Below are 24,429 nucleotides of genomic sequence, written 5' to 3' on the forward strand. Positions count from 1 at the left end.
TGACTCTCAGCACAAACTACAGCTCCCAGGGTCTTTTTTTTGAGGGGCGGGGTGCAACGCCACTTCAAATTGGCTTTAAATAAAATAATAATAATAATAATAATAATAATAATAATTTATTATTTATACCCCGCCCATCTGGCTGGGCTTCCCTAGCCACTCTGGGTGGCTTCCAAAAAAATATTAAAATACTGTAATACATCAAACATTAAAAACTTCCCTAAACAGGGCTGCCTTCAGATGTCTTCTAAAAGTCTGGTAGTTGTTGTTCTCTTTGACATCTGGTGGCAGGGCGTTCCACAGGGAGGGCGCCACTACCGAGAAGGCCCTCTGCCTGGTTCCCTGTAACTTGGCTTCTTGCAGGGAGGGAACTGCCAGAAGGCCCTCGGTGCTGGACTCAGTGTCCGGGTAAAATGATGGGGGTGGAGACGCTCCTTCAGGTATACAGGACCAAGGCCATTTAGGGCTTTAAAGGTCAGCACCAACACTTTGAATTGTGCTCGGAAACGTACTGGGAGCCAATGTAGGTCTTTCAAGACCGGTGTTATATGGTCTCGGCGGCAGCTCCCAGTCACCAATCTAGCTGCCGCATTCTGGATTAGTTGTAGTTTCCGGGTCACCTTCAAAGGTAGCCCCACGTAGAGCGCATTGCAGTAGTCCAAGCAGGAGATAACCAGAGCATGCACCACTCTGGCGAGACAGTCAGCAGGGAGATAGGGTCTCAGCCTACGTACCAGATGGAGCTGATAAACAGCTGCCCTGGACACAGATTTGACCTGTGCCTCCATGGACAGCTGTGAGTCCAAAATGACTCCCAGGCTGCGCACCTGGTCCTTCAGGGGCACAGTTACCCCATTCAGGACCAGGGAATCCTCTACACCTGCCTGCCTCCTGTCCCCCAAAAACAGTACTTCTGTCTTATCAGGATTCAACCTCAATCTGTTAGCCGCCATCCATCCTCCAACCGCCTCCAGGCACTCACACAGGACCTTCACCGCCTTCACTGGTTCCGATTTAAAAGAGAGGTAGAGCTGGGTATCATCCGCATACTGATGAACACCCAGCCCAAACCCCCTGATTATTTCTCCCAGCGGCTGCATGTAAATGTTGAAAAGCATGGGGGAGAGGACAGAACCCTGAGGCACCCCACAAGTGAGAGCCCAGGGGTCTGAACACTCATCCCCCCCCACCACTTTCTGAACACGGCCCAGGAGGAATATATGGTGTGGATGTGATCTCATGGCACGCCAGCTGCCTTCTTGGAAGGAACAGAAGAAGTGTGCATGCAGGAGATAGAATGGATGCCGTGGAGTCTTCATGGTTTGCATAGAGCTGCTATCCATTCCTTACATTAGCTTTATGCAAACCATGAAGACTCCGCAGCTCGTTGTTAGAGAGAGCTTCGCTAAAGTCTTTGGAAGAGTTTTGAAAACTCACTAGTTGGAGATCGCACGGCTTTGTCTAAGGGTTTCAACTTGATCCGGAGGAACTCCGCCATCTCCTTGTCTTCCTCCTTCTCTCTGTTTTGAAGCAAAAAATAACAAAATTAGCCAGTGGACTTGGGGTGGGTGGGAAACAGCAGCTTTTATTTTTATTTTAATGTAACTGAGAGATGCAATGAAAAGTGATGATCAGCAGAAGTTACACGACAAACAACAGGAAGCTGACTTGTACTAAGTCCTTGGAAGGTGGTGGACTTTCCTTCATAGCAGGTTCCAAAGCAGTGGTTGGAAGGCCCATTTTTTGTCATGGATGGTTTACGTGAGATTCCTGGATTGCAGCAGATTGGGAGTAGAAGACCCCTGAAGTCCCAACAGAGGCCGATTTAGGTAGGGAAGCGTGGCACTGGGCACCAAGCCGAGAGGGCTCCACAGGGGATGTCACAAGAAAAGACAAACAATGGGGGCATAGCTGTCAACTTTTCCCTTATCTTGCGAGGAATCCTATTCGGAATAAGGGGAAAGGGGGAAAGTTGACAGCTATGAATGGGGGGGGGTGGATTTTGGCATCACACAAGGCCCTGCTGAAATTTGAAAAGTCTGCCACTGCTTCTAACTCTACAGTGTTATGATTCTATGGTTCTATGATCTGTCTGTCTAGTTCAACATTGTCCACACTGGCTGGCAGTACTTCTCTGGGGGGTTTTCACGCAAGAGACACTCCCAGGCAGACTTGGAGATGCTGGGGATTGAACCCGAGGCCTGTACTGTGTTATAGGAATTCTAAGGTCTCATATATATAAATCATATGTTCATAAATTTAAAAGGCAAACACATAAGTATACAAACTATGTGTCTGAAATAGTACAGAAGAGCAATCCTGAAACCATTCTGACTCTCCCAAATTGACCTCAATTGTTTCTCTGCAAGGAGGAAGGAAATGGGAAAAACCTCCCCATTGTCTCTTTGCTCACAAATCCTGTCTTAAGGATGTATCTATGTATGAATAGGGTGAGCCTGTGACCTGGATTCAAGAACTGAGTATTAACCATCACAAAAGAATGGCCAGGATGCCCTGGTAAAAGCAATCAGTGACTATTATCAGGTATCCTGGCAGACAGGTTTTCTGCTGTAGACTGCCCCTTCATTGATGTATGTACAGTGGTACCTCGGGTTAAGTACTTAATTCGTTCCGGAGGTCCGTTCTTAACCTGAAACTGTTCTTAACCTGAAGCACCACTTTAGCTAATGGGGCCTCCTGCTGCTGCCGCGCCTGCTATGAGCTTTCACATGACCTAAAGGCCACTTCCAGGAATCGTGTGCAAGTTTAGCACCTATCTCTGTGCTATTTGCTTCCAGTGGGGGGCAGTGGGAATGTTTGCAACACCACAGAAATGAGAGCGAAGGTTTTGGGATAAATCAACCTCATATAACCGGCATGCTGAAGTCTACTTAATGTATGAAGGGGTTAAGACCATAGACTAAGCTGTTCTGCCAGGCTTAGCTAGGTCACACCCCCTCACCTTGGAAGGAAGGGTAACCAAACTCTTTGTTGTCTCTCTCCCACCATGTGAACTACCAGAAAGGATGTCTAAACTGGATGCTCCAAGCTTAGACGGCCGTGCCGCCGGAGCACAATTTCTGTTCTCATCCTGAAGCAAAGTTCTTAACCCGAGGTACTCATCCTGAAGCAAAGTTCTTAACCCGAGGTAACCCGGGTTAGCGGAGTCTGTAACCTGAAGCGTCTGTAACCTGAAGCGTATGTAACCCGAGGTACCACTGTATGATGTTTTGGGGGTGGTCTTAAGCTATAGGGGAGGCAATTTTCAAATGTCTTTATAAGAGCTTGCACACCATTGTTCTGCGTTCCTCTCCTCCCTCCCTGCATGGGGTGAGTGGGGGACCCTGTTGCAACAGTTTAATAAAGATCATGCTTACTAGCTGCTTTGCTTCTCAGTATTCCCTGGTTGGCCTCTGTTATTTTCTCCTACCAATAGAGAACCTACTTAAGGACTCTATGGGCTCTTGGATACCCCATAAGAGAAAGGGAGCAGTATTTTTCTTATAACAGCTGTATGCAAATGCTCTCCCATTGAGCTAGGGCCCTTGCCTAAATAAAAATAGGAAGGAAAAGTGTGGAGTGAGAAACCAGTAAAGCACTAGTATAAAAGCAAATCATAACAAGAATTCAAGGAATTTATATTGGCAGAAACAGAGTCCTAACTTATGGGTCGGAGAGGCCAAAGACTGAGCCTAGGACCTTCTGCATGCAAAGTAGATACCTTCCACTTAGTCTATGGCCCTTCTTTATCCCACAGTCTTTCTTGCAAATGCAAAGGTGTTATGTACTGAAGTTCTCACCCTGGGCCAGCAGGGGGATACTGTAGATAGTTATGCAAATGAAGGGTCGAAAGTGACGTTCAGTGATTGGATAGTTTTAGAAAGTTGCTACAGTAATGTTGTACTGGAGCTCTATATAAGCAGGCTGACTGAGCCCTTCAGCTCAGTTCTGTTCTGGCCTGTGAATAAACAAGAGCTGTTTGAAGAATCGCTGTGTCGTCTGATATGTTCACCCACAACTTAACAAAGAGTATATGCGCAAGTGCTCTGCTCAAGCATAGGGGTTCCATGAACAAAGTATGTTTTCTACACGCTCCAGGATTTCAGCTGGCCTGGGAAGTATGTTTATCTGGAGATGCTGTGGGAGAATTCCTTCTGCATGTGATGGATGATATGCTCCTCTGCTGAGCTACAGCTTGTGCTTGTTGCTTTTTAACCGTTGCTTTTTCTGTAGTTTTCTTGTTGGGAACCGACTGGGTGTTTAAAGTTCAGGTTGTCAGCTGCCATGGAAGCTTATATGTCAAAAGGCAGAGTATTGGTTAGTTTGTTAAACTGCATCACAGGCCAAAAACAAAACCGAGTCTCCTCGTCTTGGAAACAAGCCATTCTCCCATGTGATTACCTTAATCTCTCTACTTCGGCGTCATCAACAAGGAAGTCTCTTTTCTGCACCAGTTTGTGGATCTTCTGAATCAATTCATCTTCCCTTTGCTTCTGCAACTTTGTCTTCTCTTTTTCTGCTCAAAAGACAGTGGAGGTAAAAAAAACAGCAAGAAGAAGGAGCAGATTGCAAGAATACACTTGTTTGAATTTTCTTCGGATTCTGATTCCGATTTTGTGCTATAGGGATGGATACACAGTGCTTTTTTTTCCAGGGGTGCTTAAGGGCACGCAGTACTGGCACCTTTTTTTTTCTAGAAGAAAAGCACTGGTTAAAAGAAGTTTCAAATAAACTTGGCATTTGAAAGGAGTTGTTTATTACCAACTTAATCTCCTGGCCATTGCCGGCTTCATCTCCTGTTCAAAATTCAGGCAATAAATCTACACACAAACCCCCAGGAACAGGATGGGAACACTTTGTAAGCTGCCTTTAAGGAAGTAAATACATTGTGTACCTTTTGCGACTAAGGTAGAAAACAGCCACCAGGAGAGCTATAAATTACTCTCAGACTCAATAGAGTGTGTTTGTGGCAGGGAGAGGTGTAAATATTTTGCAACGAGACGCAACGATGCTTTGAATGAAGAAGAAAAAAGGTCACTATTTTGGACGGAAGAACTGGGCACAATCCAAAGGGGTGTTGCACATAGCTTCCACATGAGCAAGTGCAGTGTTGTACGCAATTTCTGTATTGTACACCTCCACTGCTGGAGGCAGTATAATAATATAAGAAGTTCCCTGCTGGATCAATCCAGTGGCCCATCTAATTCTGCATCTTGCTTTTACAATGGCCAACCAGATGCCAGCAGGAAGCTTATGAGCAGCTCCTGAGTGCAAGTGCACTTTTCTCTCCTGTAGTTTGTGTGGGAATGTTCAGGGATGCAGGAGAGGATATATTGTTTGATTATATCCTTTGCAACTTGTGTTAACAAGTTCTACAATTTAGCAGAGTAACATTCTCCTTTTTCAACTTGCACACCGGATGCGTTTGCTCAGGCTCGCTAAAACCTCTAAAATAAGTTACCTGGTAGTTTCCCCTTTGGTCCCTCATAAAAGAAATAACGTATTTTTTGCTCTATAAGACTCACTTTTTCTCTCCTAAAAAGTAAGGGGAAATGTGTGTGCGTCTTATGGAGCGAACGCAGGCTGCGCAGCTATCCCAGAAGCCAGAACAGCAAGAGGGATTGCTGCTTTCACTGTGCAGCGGTCCCTCTTGCTGTTCTGGCTTCTGAGATTCAGAATATTTTTTTCTTGTTTTCCTCCTCCAAAAACTAGGTGCGTCTTGTGGTCTGGTGCGTCTTATAGAGCGAAAAATACGGTAAACACGACACAGTCTTCTATAAAAGTATAAAAAGAGTTTACTCACTCACTCATTCTGTTCACAGATGAATCCCAGAAGGCAGACTTAAGTTACAAAAGTAATACACCTGGAAACTATCCCATAAGGAGACAGTCCCTTCTTCCTCTCTAGAGCATCTAAGGCTAAGCAGATGTTGCTTCTTCGACGAATGTAGTCAGAAAGAGAGAGAGATGGCGGCCAGTCCTATGCTTTTGCTACCTGTACAGGTGAGGCCACGCCCACCTCTGGTCACATGTAGAGGAAGTTTGTCCCAGCCTAGGAGGAAACAGGAAGTTCCGACTGGCTGGTCCAGACACCCCCTTTTTATGTCCACTCTAAGGATGTTGTACTTGACTGCTCTGTGTTTCACATCCCATAGTTTGCAGCAGTGTGCAGAAGCATCACTCCATTACAGTGGAGGTAGGACATAGCCATGCCACTGAGCAGCCACCGACAGCCGTTTCCTCTTTGACTTTGGCTAATCCACTTTCGAAGCCGTCCAAGTTGGCGGCCCATCACTGCCTCTTGTGGGATCAAATTCCAAAGTTTTTAACCATGCCGCTACGTGAACCCTTTAATCTGCCTGCAGCAAAATGTGGTGAAAAGGGGCTGTGGGAAAGAAGCTGGGGTGGAACATGGAGCAGCAGCTGCAGCCTCAGAAGCTAACTGCATGTTTCCTGCTTTCCTGGGTAGTAGAGACAGGGGCGAAACTAGGCTTTATTGCACCCAGATCAAAAGATCCAGTTTGGTACCTTCCACACGCATTTGCATACCCACACACACAGGCCGAGAACCACAATGGGGCAAAACCCTCTGGGGCAAAAAACCTGGCTAGCCCCCCTGTAGCTACTGCAGCAGGCCTTACCCCCCACACCTGTTGGACGCTTCAGTTGCTCCAAATTGAGAGTGGCAGGCCTCTTGGGTTGGCCACTGTGGGAAGAGGATGCCGGCCTAGATGAATATATGGGCTGATCCTGAACACCTCTGGCGCCTCCTACCACTGGCATGTGGCCTCTGGATGATTGCTAAGAAGGGAATGTGGCCCTTCTAAGAAGGGAATGTCAGTGTGCTTGTGTGAGTGTTCTTATATGTTAAAAAAACAGGATCAAACAAACAGTTTTTAATGTAGGAATGGTTTACAAAGAAACAGTCCGTACTTGCACAATTAATTCCCCTTCCCTTAGTCCCAACCGTGTTATATCAGGGGCACAGAAGGGCACAGAAGGAAGAGAATGATGGTTTTCTCTTTCTTTCTTTCTTAGTCTACGTCAACATTTCTCTCTCCCCTCTCTAGGGCTTGTAGCCCTGGTTACTATCACATTTCAAGAACCCAAGCTTGCTTGGCAAGGAGAAGCCTGAGCTGCTGTTTTTCCTGAGCAGCTGGTTTTTTCCAGGCTCCAAGATGACACAGCCGAACAAATAGTCTCCCAAAACATATCCTTGAGCTCAGTTCACACTGTTCAGCAAAACAGATGACTTCTGGGTCTTTCAGGAGACTTTGGTTCTCTGTTAAATGGATACATACAAAGCAGGCAAGCATTTGTGCTATCTAGGATTTGTCACAGGCTGCATTCACATGGCAATTTAGTCCATCTCTCTATATGCCAATTTCCACATCATATATGAGCTTTCACATGACCTAAAGGCCACTTCCAGGAATCGTGTGCAAGTTTAGCACCTATCTCTGTGCTATTTGCTTCCGGTGGGGGGTGGGGGAGATGTTTGCAACAACACAGAAATGAGGGCGAAGGTTTTGGGATAAATCAGCCTCATATAACTGGCATGCTGAAGTCTATTTAATGTATGAAGGGGTTAAGACCATAGAGTAAGCTGTTCTGCAAGGCTTAGCTAGGTCACACCTTGGAAGGAAGGGTAACCAAACTTTTTGTTCTCTCTTCCCCACCATGTGAACTACCAGAAAGGATGTCTAAGCTGGATGCCCCAAGCTTAGACCGCATGACTTTAGAAAACCATCTTTGTGTTTCTGTACAAATAACTCATAAACATTTACCATTGTGAAACCAGAGTTATGTTGCTTGTCTTTTCTTGCTGATGTATGGAAGAGCACATGAAGAGTTTGCAAATAAACCATTTTAAACTACCAAACGTGTGATCTCTTTATATGCTAAGGGAAGTGGAGCCTCTGGAAGAAACTTGGAAGGGGATATTGTAAAGGTGTAACAGACTATATTTCCATACTTTACTTTGCTGCGTGTTTTGTGATTTTAAATCTCTGCTGGGGTTTTCTCACCAAAGAGTACTTGCCCTAAACCTGGATCCCAGGCATCTGGGGAAATTCTCCATTATTTCTTTTTTAACCACACCTATGGCATTTTCTGTTTTAAAACAATTACAATTAAAAAAAAAAAATAGCAAAGGTTGTGCTTTATTCTGCTATATTTCCCAAAGTGGCTTTTAGGTTGTTTGAAAACTCAAATGTAATGTGCAAATTAGGGAAACATCCCAAAAACAGGATAAACGGCCATGTAAATGCAGCCACCGTTCACCTCTCTATTTTAGAGTGGAAGGATGTTACTGGTTTTTTTGTTGTGTACAGTGGTCCTTAGGTTAAGTACTTAATTTGTTCTAGAGGTCCATACATAACCTGAAACTGTTCTTAACCTGAAGCACCACTTTAGCTAATGGGGCTGCCGCGCCACCGGAGCACAATTTCTGTTCTCATCCTGAAGCAAAGTTCTTAACCCGAGGTAATATTTCTGGGTTAGCGGAGTCTGGAACCTGAAGTGTATGTAACCTGAAGCGTATGTAACCCGAGGTACCACTGTATATGTATCTGTTACATAGCACAGTAAAACTATAAATGCACACAGCTTCTGACTGTGCGTATCTGGTTTTATATATGTGAACGATAACCACACCGCCACTGCTGAATGTATTAATCAGGCCTACAAAGCATTAAAAAAAATGTTGCTTTGATGCTCAGTCTCTGTTACTGATGCATCACCCCGCTCTCTGGTCCCAGCTTTACAGCACAATGCTGCCTTGATTAATTGGAACAGGTGACAATTGCTATTCCTACAGCCTTATCTTCATATCCTTCCGCGTTTCACAGATGGAAACAGAGCCAAGCTTGTAATAAACAATCACCATCCTTAACATTTGTATAGCACCCTGAGTCTTCAGAGAACTTTGCTTGCATTGCAATGCTTTCAAAAACCACGTAAGGGAGGGCTGCAGTATTATTCCCCATTTTGCAGACGGGAGGACTAAGTGTGAGAGACAGAGGGCTTGTTTAAGGCCTCCTAGTGAGTCTGTGGCAAGAAGCAAGGTCTGAACTGGGGAACTCCTGGTTCATAGCTCAGATTGCAAGTTGGTTTATGGCAGTTGCACCAGAGCAAGATAGAATTTGGGGGCCTTTGTTAATTTGGGTGTTACTGTTTGTTTGTTTGTTTGTTTGTTTGTTTGTTTGTTTGTTTGTTTGATTGAAATGAAAGCAAATAATATTTGCTGGAAGTGCAACAGCAGGGATCATTCAGTGTGCATTTTATGGGTTAATTCTGTCAAAGTTAAGTAGCCAGGGGGATGGATGGATGGATGGATGGATGGAGGCGTTGCTTAGCAACCAAGCAGAGTGAGGTAGTGCATGCTCTGATTGGCTGTGTAGTTCTGAGGTAATTTTCCTCTGTATGTTTGGTCGAATGTCACCCTGCTATGTACAAAGTCTGAACTAAGAAAAATGGAACCTTTGTTCTTTTCTCCTCAAATTATACACTGCTTGGTTCAGTTTTCTCAGTAAAGTGTTATCAAGACTTTTCTCTTTGGACTCCCTCTGTGTTATTTAGGTGACTTTGCTAACAATATTCACAATGAAAATACCTGGGATTGCCACTAAATTCTGCAGCTCTTTCTTCAAGTTCATGATGTCCTTGCATAACTGGATATCATCCATCCTAGAGAAACAGGAAGAAAAAAAATCAGGGTGGGAAGCATAATGTGTGTTACTTACATCTTCCTGTGGAATCAGTTTGATTAATGAACATTGTTTTTATATTTATTTATTTATTTATTTAATGTTTATTTATTTCCCCTTTGAGGTTGTTTTTATTAAAGGTTTTTCATACTTAACAAGGGTACCTACGACCCTTTTTTTCAATTCATAGAGTCCTTTCTACAGGTCAGTTACATTCAGCGTTTATATTTATTAAAAATATGTAAGAAATAGGAAAACAGGAAGGAAAAAATGCAATTGAATAAATAGAAACATTAATATGCAAGAAGAAGAAGAAAGAAAGTACAATTTTTGGTCACAAGAAGAAGAAGAAGAATTGTTCAGCTTAGAAGTCAATAACATGTTCCATTCACAGGTCACAAACTCCAGTTCTGATATATATGGTTAAGTGCTTAAGATCTTGGGGTTTTTTTTGCTGTTTTTAAATTCACTTAGAGGCATTTCAGAGCAAAAGGCAATGAATAAATATAATAAATAATAATCTATTGAGTTTCTGCCTCCCTTCTTTCCCTCTCATACAACTTGTAAGCTTAGTCACGACTGTGTAGTCATACATTTTGGCATCATATTCTGTTGTTGCTGAGATCAGAATCCTTTTCCAATAACATATCCTGCAATCATACGAGATATTAATTCTCTTTGCTGCAGAGGAGTTTTTTCTGTGTGCTTGTCAATAAAAGTAATGCAGGTTCTCAGTTAATCTGCATTTTTGTTCTAAGATGGTGCTTGTTGTCTGTTGGTTGTTGATTTTTACTAGTACTTATATGAAAAATATATTTTTAGCAGTGTAATCCAGAGGTCACAGTTCCCACAGATGCCAGGGTAGCTCTCATGACCTCCTAGGATGCCCACAAAAGGTCTCCATAATGATATCCTCCTGAGAATTGGTTTGCTCTTCCTGATCAGTTCCTTTTTGGGTAGACTCAGCCACTCACGCCTCCATGGCAGCCATTTTGTGTTTTGGCACACCACCTTATAGTAGCCATTGCATGACTGGCACAAGGCGGTGGAAGCTAGTCCATTCAGATGAATGGGGTGCTGCCCCATCAACCTCATTCTGCCCTCAGCCACACACCACCTGCCTGGCTTCCTGCTTACAAAACCAGTCCTGGCTATCAGCTTCCAACTTTTTAGTCTCAATGCTGCCCTTATGGAACTCAGCAGGGAGGAGGATGGGGACAAACCTAGAATTGGTTGGTTGGCTCTGGTGCCACCTACTGTCGGGCTCCTTGTTGTCCCTCCAACCAGTCCCAGTGGGCATCAGCTGCCACTACTATGTGCTCTACACATAGACCTCTCTATCCACCGCAAAAGAGGAAATCTGTGCTGTCCTACGGCTCCCGCAATGACTTTCCATGGAGCAAAGGATTGCAGCCCAGCTTAGAATTCTTAGGTTTCCTCTCTGAGGCTCTTGCTTGGTTCCTTCAGATCACAGAACCGGCTTTACACAGACACATAGCTGTCAACGTTTCCCTTTTTTTTAAGGGAAATTCCCTTATTTCGAATAGGATTCCTCACAAGAAAAGGGAAAAATTGACAGCTATGCACAGACACAGACAGACACAGACACAGACACAGACACACACACACACACACACACACACAGGCTTCATTGCATTAAACGGCAGCGCCTTTTCCTTTAATTAACCATCTTAAAATGTTGCTTCTCTCTTGGGGGTGGGGAGGAACCAATATTAAACACATACTCAGCAATGAGCAAACTGCCTATTATGTTCTGTGCAACAGCACTTTGAGAAATGGGATTCATATCACGAGAACGATTGTCTTTGTGGGAAATTACTGCATTAATTAGAAGGCAACAGTTTTCCTGGAGGAGAAGGAACGCTTGAAATGGGGAAGATGCTTGAGCCAGCACCGCCAGGCATCTCTCTAGTGAAGTCATCGGAATATAAGAAGACCGGCAAAGTATCTGATCTAGAACCACACTTCTGGCGGCACAGCCTGAAGGTGCTGGTATCTGCAGGAGTTTTCACATCAGTGCAGACTCAACTCATCAAATGTTGGTGCTGACCTTTAAAGCCCTAAACGGCCTTGGCCCAGTATACCTGAAGGAGCATCTCCACCTCCATCATTCAGCCCGGACACTGAGGTCCAGCTCTGAGGGCCTTCTGGTGGTTCCCTCCCTGCAAGAAGTGAGGTTACAGGAACCAGGCAGAGGGCCTTCTCAGTGGTGGCACCCACCCTGTGGAACGCCCTCCCATCAGATGTCAAGGAAATAAACAACTATCTGACTTTTAGAAGACATCTGAAGGCAGCTCTGTTTATGTTTCATGTTTTATCGTGTTTTTAATATTCTGTTGGGAGCCGCCCAGAGTGGCTGGGACAACCCAGTCAGATGGCCGGCATATTATTATTATTATAATTATAATTATAATTATAATTATAAAGGAATGCACCATCTGTAGCCTGCAGAGATGGGTACAGACCCCTTGGCCTTAGGTATGTACATGGGTCACTGGACTTCAGGGAACAGGGCTGGGAGGCACAATCCTGATGCCCTCTCTCCCTCTCTCCCTCTCTCTCCCCCCCCCTCCCTCTCCCTCCCTCACACACACACCTCTCTACACAGATCCGCTGTCTATATAAGATTTACCAGAGCAACATTTCCAGGGCCCTGTTAATATTTATGAAAGTATTTCAGACCAAGCAGGGGGTCATCTTGGTTCTCTGCAGAGGGGAGGCAAGAGGGCAACTGGAAGAAGAAACCACTCTCTAATTGGAAGCAGCCAGAGGAGGACACGGACTAACTGCCTTTTCTGGCCAGCAGACAAAATGGTTGGGCCGCCTGCTAGGCGCTTGATTACCAGTGCAAAGTCGGGTCTCTCTACATGCTCTGCAACATGAGATATAATTGCTCCCGAGATTATGAAGCAGCACACTTGGTAGCTATTATTAACTGCCTTAAGAAATGAAATGCCTCTCTGGGGAATGGATACTGGATATTGTGAGGAACAGGGGATCTGCTGGTGCCAAGCAGTGAGATCTCAAGTCTCCAAATAGGGATTATTAATATATTTATTATTATTATTATTATTATTATTATTATTATTATTATTAATCATATGCTACCCATTGGACTGGGTTGCCCCAGCCACTCTGGGCAGCTCCCAACATTAAAAACTCAATAAAACATCAACCATTAATACTCCAGATGTAGAGCATCACATGCTAAGCACAGGGGTTGCCAATGTGGAGCCCTCCAGAGATTGTTGGACTACAACTCCCATCAGCCCCAGCCAGCATGACCAATGGAATTTGCCATCTAGCAATATCTGGAGGGACGCGGGTGCCGCTGTGGTCTAAACCACTGAGCCTTGGGCTTGCCAATCAGAAGGTTGGCGGTTCAAATCCGCACAATGGGGTGAGCTCCCATTGCTCTGTCCCAGCTCCTGCCAACTTAGCAGTTCGAAAGCATGCCCCCCCCCAATGCAAGTAGATTAATAGCTACCGCTCTGGTGGGAAGGTAAACAGCGTTTCCGTGCGCTGCTCTGGTGTCAGTGTTCCGTTGCGCCAGAAGCAGCTTAGTCACGCTGGCCACATGACCCGGAAAAACTGTCTGCGGAGCGGACAAACGCTGGCTCCCTTGGCCTGTAAAGCTAGATGAGCGCTGCAACCCCAGAGTCGTTCATGACTGGACTTAACTGTCAGGGGTCCCTTTACCTTTACCTTTTAATATATGGAGGGCACAAAGACTACCCTTGGCTTAGAGTACAGCCCCATTGGGATGAATGGGATTGAAGTCAGTAACATGTCCCATTGACTTAATTGGGTCTATTCTTAGGCCACATTCGTACTGTATGTTTAAAGAACAAGCATACTTCTTTTAAACAGTCATTACTTTGCCCAAAGTTATATGGAAGTTCTAGTTTAAGAATTTTCAGAGTTGTTAAGAGACTCCTGTTCCCCTCACAGAGTTACAGCTGCCAGTGGGAGGCATCATTTTCCAGTTTGCCTCAAGCGGCAAAATGTCTTGGGCTGGCCCTGGTTCCTGGGAGGACAAATTATGGGGAAAGAAGGCAAAGCCACAGTCAAACAGGAGAGATTTGCCAAAGCTCTCCCAGCGGCGGCCTTCACATCTTCCCACCTGATCAGTGATAAATAGTGCCGAGCGAAGCTTCCATTGTGAACACTGGGGAAATTAAAAGGGCAAACTGGAAACGAAAAACAAACAGGCCGAGGGAGGAAAAGTCAATGAACAAAGCACGATAGACAGATGGCTCCCTCCGTAGCCTTTTCTACAGGGGAGAAAAAACATTTTGATTGCAAATGCTCTGCACTGTTCGAGATGCAAAACGTCAGGGGGGAAAATTCAGTGCTCACAAGGCACGGATTTGACTCTGACTCACTGGGTCTAGATGGAATTTGACAAGACAGGTGTTTACTTGACTGTGCAGTACCAGGTCTGGGTGGCTCCTAATCCTGCAATTGCTCCTGAAGGTGCAATTGCTCCTAACTACTATTTTGATCGTGACATACTTAATGGCTGTGCTGACAAGGCCCTTCATTTCCAGAAGCTTTTAATCCCTTGCTGTAAATTTGCTACAGGCTTGAAACTTGGCTTCCCTGATTGACGTTGTAATAGCAGGAGATAGCAGGAAGGCTGGTGCCAGTCGGCTTGGGCAATGGCTGAGGGGCCCAGGTGCTAGAAGGTCACCTCCTGGGCCTGACTGAGAAGTTCCCCTCACCACCCTTCGCTTAGGGCCCCTGGGTGCCTATTTTAGTGTTGGGTTGGCAGCCGAGCCACTAGTGAATGGGACTGAAGCTTGGCTGCCATCTGTGGGGGTGGCTGCCATCTTTATTTACCCAGAATTCCAGTGCCTTAGCCTTTAGATCTTTAACAGGGGTGCCCAAAGTGTGGGAGGTCCACGGCGTACCTGTGTTGAACGCTTACACTTAATTGTAATACAATAAAATACTATATAAGGAATAAAAGTTTAAAATCATGCATCGTTGCTACAACAGAAGAATTACTGAGCGGATTTTAAAATTCCGTATATTAGTTGCCTAATAAAAAATAGCTATACAAAATTATGTGTGCCCATCTCTAACACTTTCCAGTTTTTCAACTCTTCTCTTTTGCAGGACTTCAGTTCTTCAAATCTCTGGTTGGATCTACATTGATCTTCTAAACGTGATTAAAGTGAACATTCTATAAGGTCCAATGGCAATTTCCCTTCGTCAGTGGCTCAGTGCTCTGCAGCGCCCTCTGGTGTCATATTTTAATAATGCATTTTTAATGCTATAAACGATGAGTATAGATCCACTCTCTGACTCCACAACTTCCTTCCACTAACTACCCCATCTTCTGGTTGGACTTATATCCAGTATTTCCACTCCTCCTGGCCTTTTAGCCAATCGGAAAGAGGACAGAGTCCTGGTTACATTTCTACGTCCTGTGAATTTTCAGATTCCTAGGATGAACTTTTGACCTTCCCATGCAGAACTTTCCCCCATGTACTTTTAACCTTCTTGTGAATTTTGGACCCGCTTGCCATTGACTCTGGCTCCATCCACTGTTTGGGCTCCCTGCCTTCCACCTCACCAGTCCCAATGGGTACCACCCATCACTGAGAAAAAACTATTTACTTACATAAACCTGAGCTCTGATTCTCTTCTGACTAAGACTTCCCGAAGTCTCTGGATCTTTGCCATCTCCAGTTCTATCTCCTCGGGCATCATGGTAGTTTCAGCCATCGAAATGATGTCAAGCTGATCTGTACAGGATTTAAGACAGACAGGAAATAAATGAGGGTTTGCTCATGTTGGCTTAAGAGTCTTTTAAATAAAAGAAGACAGAACAAATCACATGGAGTTCTTCCATCTTTAGGAAGAGTCACATACCTTAGATAGTGAGGCTTGAATGTGTTCAGGGGTTCTGATATGATATCATAAGCCTTCCCGTTTACCTATAAATAAGCTGAATATTCTCAAACTGTGTAACTATAGGGTATGGCAATAGGGTATAGCTATATCAAGCAGGAACTGCAATGCTCTTGTTTAGGGTTGCAGCCAGCCAGCCACGCCCTCTCGCAGGAGACTCCATTCCATTACCATTCTTCATCTTGGTTTTCATTCCCCCTAAAAGAAATGGCATTCAAAGCCCACTGAGCATGTTCAGTTCTCTTTGGGTTGTTGTTGTTGTTGTTTTGTAGCTTCTCCCTCCCTCATTTTCCCCTTAAACATTTTGGGCAGTTTGGCAGATTTTCTGCTGAACCTGCTGAGCTCCATGGGGAGCTACAATCAGATCCTGCAGCTTCTGACATACGCAGGACCAGAGATAGCCACTGTGGTTCCTTCATCATTTTACACAGCACGGAGGGGGAGAAATCTCAGATCAGCTGCTTAGCTACTTCCATCTCAGTGATCATGAAACAATAACCTCACTTCAACTTTCATGGTTTGGCTAAGTACTTCCCATTTCAAATACAAACTCACTTTTCTGGTTTTCTTCCTTTTTAAATGAAATTATTCAGTAGCTTGCTTAAAAGCATATTTTTGCACCGGTATTCCAGAGGAAGGTTGTGGAGCAATAAAGTATTTGTGAACACGGATTGCATTAAGACGGAGACCTCGGAGTTCAGCAATAATTTATGTGATGGCACAGCAAGCCATAGAAGGTTCACAGGTTAAAAGCAGATGAGAGGAGAACCAGATGGTACAAGCTTTAAAACAACATCATTAGTGGAAATGGAAATCGTCACAATGGGCGGGAACATTCACTGGGGCTGCACAATAATATCACCTTGGATATATATATAAAAAAATACATAGGTATACATGAGAATGGGAGAGAGGGAAGTCACCGATTTCACAACAGCAGAGGTCAAAAGGGGCCACCTCAGATTCTACCTTTTGCTGGGTCAAGTGATTTTGCTACCCTAAAAATTTCTGTTGCAGTCCACTCCATCTCCCTTCATGTCACTGTGGGAAGCAGAGTCCTGCTGGAGCAGACCAAAGGTCCATAGAGGCAAGTGAGTTCTCACACAACCTTTCTGTACACTATCTAGACAAGTAAGCAGCAGAGTTCTAGGGTACATTTGGGCCAGGCAGAAATACTCCAGGGGAATGAGAAGCAGAACCAGTGAAGGGGATGGCTAGGGAAGAGGCATGACCTGGGAAGAGGGCCAGATAGAGAGACCTAGTTGGCCCCAGGTCTGATATTCCCTATCTGTCAAGATGCTGTCAGCAGCTTCCGGCTGGTTGCCTAGGAATTATAAAGACAAGGAAAAGTTTCTTAGCATCCTTCTTTATTTCAGTGTTTGCACAGAGAGGCTATAGAACCCAGCCTTTTGGATAAGGCCGTTGTCCTGAGTGAATTTCCATCCCCCGCCGTCTCTCCCACTTCCTCATTCCTCTTCTACAGGTGCTGCTACGTGCCCTCTGTCTTTAAGGTCTTTGCTCTCCTACTTTTAAGGCTCGCTGGGTTCTGGGAGATGGAGGGTCTGGAATGCTTTCTAATGACATGTCAGCCGGGTGTTGTTCTGGCTCTCCCATGATTTCCCAACTTTCCCCCTCATCTACCTCTGACCTGTGACCTCCCTCAAACCCCTGCTGTAAATCTATACTGTCTTCCTCCTCCTTGGAGGGGTCAGGATGGGGAGACGGTCTCCACCATTCCTCCTCTGCCCAGTCCCTATCTTTGTTCTACAGCAGCAGTTCTCAACCTGTGGGTCCCCAGATGTTGTTGGACTACAACTCCCATCATCCCTGAACTCTGGCCTTGCTAGCCCGGGGTGATGGGAGTTGTAGTTCAACAACATCTGGGGACCCACAGGTTGAGAAACGCTGTTCTACAGCATTCCTGAGGAGAAGGGCTGTAGATCATCCGCTACAGAAGGTTCCTGGTTCAATTCCTGGCATCCCCAGGTTGGGTTGTGAGGGCATTCCTTCCTAAAGCCCTGCAGAGCCAGCATGGACAATGGGGATCTAGATGGACCAAGGGTCTGATTTAGAAAAGGCATCTTCAGTTGCCGTTGTTGTTGTTTACATTTGCATACCATCCTTCATCCAAAAATCTCATGGTGGTTCACAGCATAAAAACACAAGGAAAAATACCAAAATATGTAATAAAAACAAGAACAAATAAACCAATACCCCCCAAACTCATTTAAGAGGGGTATAAGATGTTAACCAGCCCAAGGCCTGGTTGAAGAGGAACATTTTTGCCTGGTGCTTAAAGGTGTATAATGAAGGCCCCAGCCAAACCTCCCTGGGGAGAGCATTTCACAAATGAGGAGCCACCACAGAAAAGGTCTGTTCTTGTGTTGCCACCCTCCAAACCTCTTGTGGAGGAGGCACACAAAGAAGAGATTCTGACGATTATCACAGGCTGCAGGTAGGTTGAAGTGATGTTCATGAATTTATAAACCTGACCGTTGTGCCATGCAAAACTGGGAAAATATTGCCTTTCCCCTTGCCTTGCTTGGTTTAGCTGCAAGCTAATTTCTAGAGAAGAATTTTGTAAAGGCATTTTCAGGTGTCTGGGTTCTCTTTGTTAATGCTAAAATAAATTCTGTAAAGGAAGTCCCCAGCTGTCAAAATACTCTGCCTTGTGGACTGAAGATAATAAACCAAAATACACAACGAAGAGGTTTGCGGCACCTTAAAGGCTAAGTAATGTATTATAACGTAAGCTTTCATAGACTCAAGCCCATTTTGACAGATGCATGGAATGAAACATTAGTTGGCAGGTATATAAAATAGAAAATTGTAAGGTGAAAGTAGAATAGCAATGATATACAAACATTACAGTCAGTAATAATTAGAAATGAGAGGTTGTCACACCCCAAACCATCTTGGTAAGCCTTCCTCACTTCTATGCTTTCCTGAAAGCCTGATGACATTTTATCTCCCCACAGTCTGGGACTTTCAGAGTGATTTTGTAAACAGACTGCATTTGGATTCCTCAGGAAACTGCCAGAGATAATGAATTGGAGTCTAATGGACTGGAATTAATTCTTCCTCTCAACAAAAAGATCAATGATTGCTGTCTTTGGGGCAGTTGACTTGAATTGGGGCAGCGTGGGGGTAGAGGGAAGAGAATCTAAGTTTCTTTCCATTGCAGGTTTTGGAGCAATTGTTGAGGATTGTATTATTGGAACAGGATAGGTGGCCTGGAAGCCTCTGCTGAAAAACCTCCACAGATGTTGACCCCAAGTGAAATGCATGCACACAAATTCACTCCTTCATTCCTGAAAATTTGGGGGAGCAACAAGTCAGCCTGGACCTCATTCTAAACCACGCGAGACAAGGTTCAGTCAACAGACAGACAGCAGTTTAGAAGGGAGCCATGATTATCCCAGTCCAAGTTTGCTGCCTTGGGACGAAACTATGGAATTTAAGCACAACGCAACCATTTAGTGTTCCCCAACTGAATGTGGTCCTCAAGCTTTGGTTCTGGACATGAGTTTCTCAGCTGTGGTCTATAAAAGCACTGATTGACGGCACTGCTGTTGACGTTTCCCAAATCCCTTTCTGCCTTTCTCATTAAATGGTCCATGTTACCCGCTAACTCCCGCCGCCTCCCTCATGGGGAAATTCTGACACTCTAATTATTCCTTGCCTGCTGTGTCTGTCAATTTTTAACAGCTCTACTTGGCTAAGTGTTTAATCACACAGTCCATGAGCATCACACTTTACCTCTCTCCCCCTCCCAACCCACCAAAGGGGGGGGCGAACTTTTTAGTTTTTCTCATGTGCAACAAATAAATGACTTTGTTCCGGCCTTCAGTGACAAACCGTACCATAATTTCATCTGTTACTTCTGATGATTACATTTCAGAGAGATGAGGGAACCTACATTTCCTTTAATGCAAGAACCCCAATGCCTCTTTGCATCTCATTCTGGGTTGTCCTATGCCAGGGTTTGCCAAACTTGGATCTCCAGCTGTTGTTGGACTACAACTCCCATCATCCCTAGCTAGCAGGACCAGTGGTCAGAGTGTGGTGTTGTTCAGGTTCTGCTTGCAGGTTTCCCATAAGGATCTGGTTGGCCACTGCAAGAAGAAGATGCTGGAATAGATGGAAGAAGCAGGCTCTTCATATGCTTTTACAAGCTCCAGTCCTCAGCATGTCCAGTTTGTCCTGGAAAAGATGCCTGAAAGTCACTGCTATTCAGTGTAGGCAGACAATTCTGAGATATATATGTTGGTCAGTATCCCGCTGCTTTCTAGGTTCCTAGGTCTGTGCAACATCATCCTTTGCATTATAGTCTTGGTGAGGAAATTGGTAGCCCTGAGAATCAGGCCTTAATATCATTTACTCTAAATATTCAATTAAATCTGTTTCTGCCAGCTTAACTAACAAAATGCCTTTGTAGAAGTCTTCCAAAAGAACAAAGTACAGCCTAGTGCACAAAGAAGCATGCAAAGTCTCGTTGCTTTCTGTGGTCTTGACTGCATTCAAATGGGTGCTTGGATTGCAGTAGTGCCATTTTAATCATGACATCTCCCCGGGTCTCAGGTTTTCCATGCTTGATTTAGCTGCTTCCTATTCCTTTTGGGGGACGCGGGTGGTGCTGTGGGCTAAACCACAGAGCCTAGGACTTGCCGATCAGAAGGTAGGCGGTTCGAATCCCCACGACGGGGTGAGCTCCCGTTGCTCAGTCCCTGCTCCTGCCAACCTAGAAGTTCGAAAGCACGAAGTGCAAGTAGATAAATAGGTACCACTCCTGCGGGAAGGTAAACGGTGTTTCCGTGCGCTGCTCTGGTTTGCCAGAAGCAGCTTAGTCATGCTGGCCACATGACCCGGAAGCTGTATGCCGGCTCCCTCAGCCAATAAAGCGAGATGAGCGCTGCAACCCCAGAGTCGTCTGCGACTGAACCTAATAGTCAGGGGTCCCTTTACCTTTACCTATTCCTCTTTCACAGGAAGGTTGGAAGCAGCCATATGCTGCGTCAATTGGTTTATCCAGCAGCAGTCTTGCAGGGATACAGACAAGGATGTCTTCTTACCTTGGCCTGGAGATGCCAGGGGTTGAACCTGCGACCAGTTGCTCTACCACTGATCCAAGCCCCTTCCAGGATCTTCAATCTTCTGTTTTTTATAACAGCCTGGTTCTCTCTCTCTCCCCCCCCCCAAAATCCTAGTCTCACAGAACACCCCACCACCCCAATAATTCTCAACGCAGCATTCAAACACAATACAATCACAGGGGAGTCTTTGCAAAAGCGAGCCAACTTCCTATCAGCCAGTGGATATGCTCAGCCATCTCTGCAGCAGCTGGATAAATAATTCTAGATGACTGTGCCCAACCCAACAAAGGCCCAAGGAAGGCCGCTATGGAGATTTCCTTTCAAGAGCTGGTGCATGAAACACTCCTAGGCAGGCCAGTAATTAAATAGTTTGAGCGGCTGTTGGGGGTTTTTCCACAGAAGCTTGGAAGATGGAGATTAAACACAAGGCTGCTGTCCTTGGATGCATTTATTTATTTTTAATATTACATTTATTTCCAAGGATCTGAAGGTGGCTAAATTGGTTCTCCTGGGATGGTTATATGAGTTCTCAGTTTCAATGCGGCATGCTCCTGAACAAGTATCAGGGTGGACATACAGTGGTACCTCAGGTTACAGATGCTTCAGGTTACAGACTCTGCTAACCCAGAAATAGTACCTCGGGTTAAGAACTTTGCATCAGGATGAGAACAGAAATCACGCAGCAGCAGTGCAGCGGCAGTGGGAGGCCCCACTAGCTAAAGTGGTACCTCAGGTTAGGAACAGTTTCAGGTTAAGAACGGACCTCCAGAACGAATTAAGTTCTTAACCCGAGGTACCACTGTACTGCTACTTTTCCAATCCACACAGGTCTTAGAACTTCTGTTGTCCCAGACTGGAAGAAGCACATCTCTCCAGATGGCAATAATGAGGAAACACGAGGGAAGCATCACAGAACAACTAACAAAACAGAATGATGTGTGGATGCTCCATTAACATGCTAGTATTGTATCAATACTATGCAAAAGCCTTTGACTATGCAAAAGCCTTTGACTGTGTCGACCACAGCAAACTATGGCAAGTTCTTAAAGAAATGGGAGTGCCTGATCACCTCATCTGTCTCCTGAGAAATCTCTATGTGGGACAAGAAGCTACAGTTAGAACTGGATATGGAACAACTGATTGGTTCAAAATTGGGAAAGGAGTACGGCAAGGCTGTATATTGTCTCCCTGCTTATTTAACTTATATGCAGAATTCATCATGCGAAAGGCTGGGCTGGATGAATCCCAAGCCGGAATTAAGATTGCCGGAAGAAATATCAACAACCTCAGATATGCAGATGACACAACCTTGATGGCAGAAAGTGAAGAGGAATTAAAGAACCTTTTAATGAGGGTGAAAGAGGAAAGCGCAAAATATGGTCTGAAGCTCAACATCAAAAAACGAAGATCATGGCCACTGGGCCCATCACCTCCTGGCAAATAGAAGGGGAAGAAATGGAGGCAGTGAGAGATTTTACTTTCTTGGGCTCCATGATCACTGCGGATGGTGACAGCAGTCACGAAATTAAAAGACGCCTGCTCCTTGGGAGAAAGGCGATGGCAAACCTAGACAACATCTTAAAAAGCAGAGACATCACCTTGCCAACAAAGGTCCGTATAGTAAAAGCCATGGTTTTCCCAGTAGTGATGTATGGAAGTGAGAGCTGGACCATAAAGAAGGCTGATCGCCGAAGAATTGATGCTTTTGAATTATGGTGCTGGAGGAGACTCTTGAGAGTCCCATGGACTGCAAGAAGATCAAACCTCTCCATTCTGAAGGAAATCAGCCCTGAGTGCTCACTGGAAGGACAGATCGTGAAGCTGAGGCTCCAATACTTTGGCCACCTCATGAGAAGAGAAGACTCCCTGGAAAAGACCCTGATGTTGGGAAAGATAGAGGGCGCAAGGAGAAGGGGACGACAGAGAATGAGATGGTTGGATGGTGTTCTTGAAGCTACCGGCATGAGTTTGATCAAACTGCGGGAGGCAGTGGAGGACAGAAGTGCCTGGCGTGCTCTGGTCCATGGGGTCACGAAGAGTCGGACACGACTAAACGACTAAACAACAACAACAACAACATTGTATCAATAAAAGGGACACGGGTGGCACTGTGGGTTAAACCATAGAGCCTAGGACTTGCTGATCAGAAGGTTGGCGGTTCAAATCCCCGCAACGGGATGAGCTCCCGTTACTCGGTCCCTGCTCCTGCCGACCTAGCAGTTCAAAAGCACATCAAAGTGCAAGTAGATAAATAGGTACCGCTCCAGCGGGAAGGTAAACAGTGTTTCCGTGCACTGCTCTGGTTCACCAGAAGCAGCTTAGTCATGCTGGCCACATGACCCAGAAGCTGTACGCTGGCTCCCCCGGACAATAAAGTGAGATGAGCGCCGCAACCCCAGAGTCGGCCATGACTGGACCTAATGGTCAGGGGTCCCTTTACCTTTACCTATTGTGTCAATACCGTTGCAGAATACATTATACATTGAATAAATCGGGGAAGGGACTGACAGGACATGTCTCAGGAAGAAGGATCCCGAAGCCAAATCTAATGGGTTAATGAAGTAACAGTAGGCAAATTATAGCAATGCACAATGACTATAGTAGCCACATACATTTCACTGTTGGCTTCATGTCCATTGCACCCACAATGATTTCTTGTTTGTTTCCTTGATATCCCTCCAAGCTCAAAGTGCCACACATGGTTCTCCCTCACACCACTTAATCCTCATAGCAACCCTGTAAGGTAGGTTAGGGGCTAAGAGACAGCAACTGGTCCAACCAAGGTCATCCAGCAAGCTTCATGACTGACTGAAAGGTGATTTGAACCATGGTCTCCCAGGTCCCAAGTCTGACACTCTCACCCAGGCATAGGCAAACTCAGCTCTCCAGATGTTTTGGGAGTACAACTCCCATCATCCCTGACCACTGGTCCTGTTAGCTAGGGATGATGGGAGTTGTAGTCCCAAAACATCTGGAGGGCCAAGTTTGCCTATGCCTGCTCTCACCACTACACCACACTGGGCCTAGCAGGAAAAGGAAGCTTTCGCCCCTGGTTAGTTTTTTCTTGCCCTCCCTATGCTTAGACGAGAGTCAGGAGTCAAATAACCGCAACAGAACTTGGAGACGAGGCATTTTGTCGATATCCTGTGTGTTTGCACAGGAACCACTAATTCCCCACTCAATAAGCCAAGTGCCTTAGGCTAACAAACAGATATTACGGGCCCTGCTCTGTAGGCAAAATAAAATTCAAACTTTGGCAAACTTCTGTCCACCCTCACACCCTGATCCTCAGAGGTGGGGAGAAACCCACCACTGGAATCAACATACCACATGCCTTGCTGAACATTCCTCTTTAAATAATGTTCCTTTTAAAAAAAACAAAAAATGCTTCCTCTCCTGTTATGAGTCAGTAAAATGGGATTAATTAAGACTTCGCTGCCAGTTCTGAAGAGCAATAGCCAGAATGGCTGAGGCATCTCTGGTTGATTTTCTTCATACATTTGCCCTCTGAAAGCACTACAAGCAGCACTTTGACTCCGCTGTTTGCTTTACACTGTTGCCTCTTGCTTGGCAAATGGATTGGTGCTATTTCATAGCTGACTGCTGCCGTCTGAGGTGACTTTATGAAGCATTTAATTGCTCTCCTTTAGTGGCAGGTGTTCAGCACTTCCAAACAGGAGCAGCCAGAC

At 45.2% G+C, this 24,429-nt stretch overlaps 1 protein-coding gene across 1 annotated transcript in view; it reads right to left on the bottom strand.

The window, feature by feature from the left end:
- Positions 1-24,429, bottom strand: part of LOC308463452 (bMERB domain-containing protein 1) — a 44,353-nt gene that overhangs the window by 1,813 nt on the left and 18,111 nt on the right. The window contains exons 2-5 of the mRNA XM_080981859.1: positions 15,358-15,481; positions 9,614-9,687; positions 4,402-4,516; positions 1,438-1,520 (exon numbers count right to left, since the gene is read on the bottom strand). Coding sequence (XP_080837985.1) covers positions 1,438-1,520; positions 4,402-4,516; positions 9,614-9,687; positions 15,358-15,481 — 396 coding nt within the window. The remainder of the gene's footprint in view (positions 1-1,437; positions 1,521-4,401; positions 4,517-9,613; positions 9,688-15,357; positions 15,482-24,429) is intronic.

This window comes from Podarcis pityusensis (genome assembly GCF_964106645.2).
Source record: "Podarcis pityusensis genome assembly, chromosome: 14".
Classification (NCBI taxonomy): Eukaryota; Metazoa; Chordata; class Lepidosauria; order Squamata; family Lacertidae; genus Podarcis; species Podarcis pityusensis.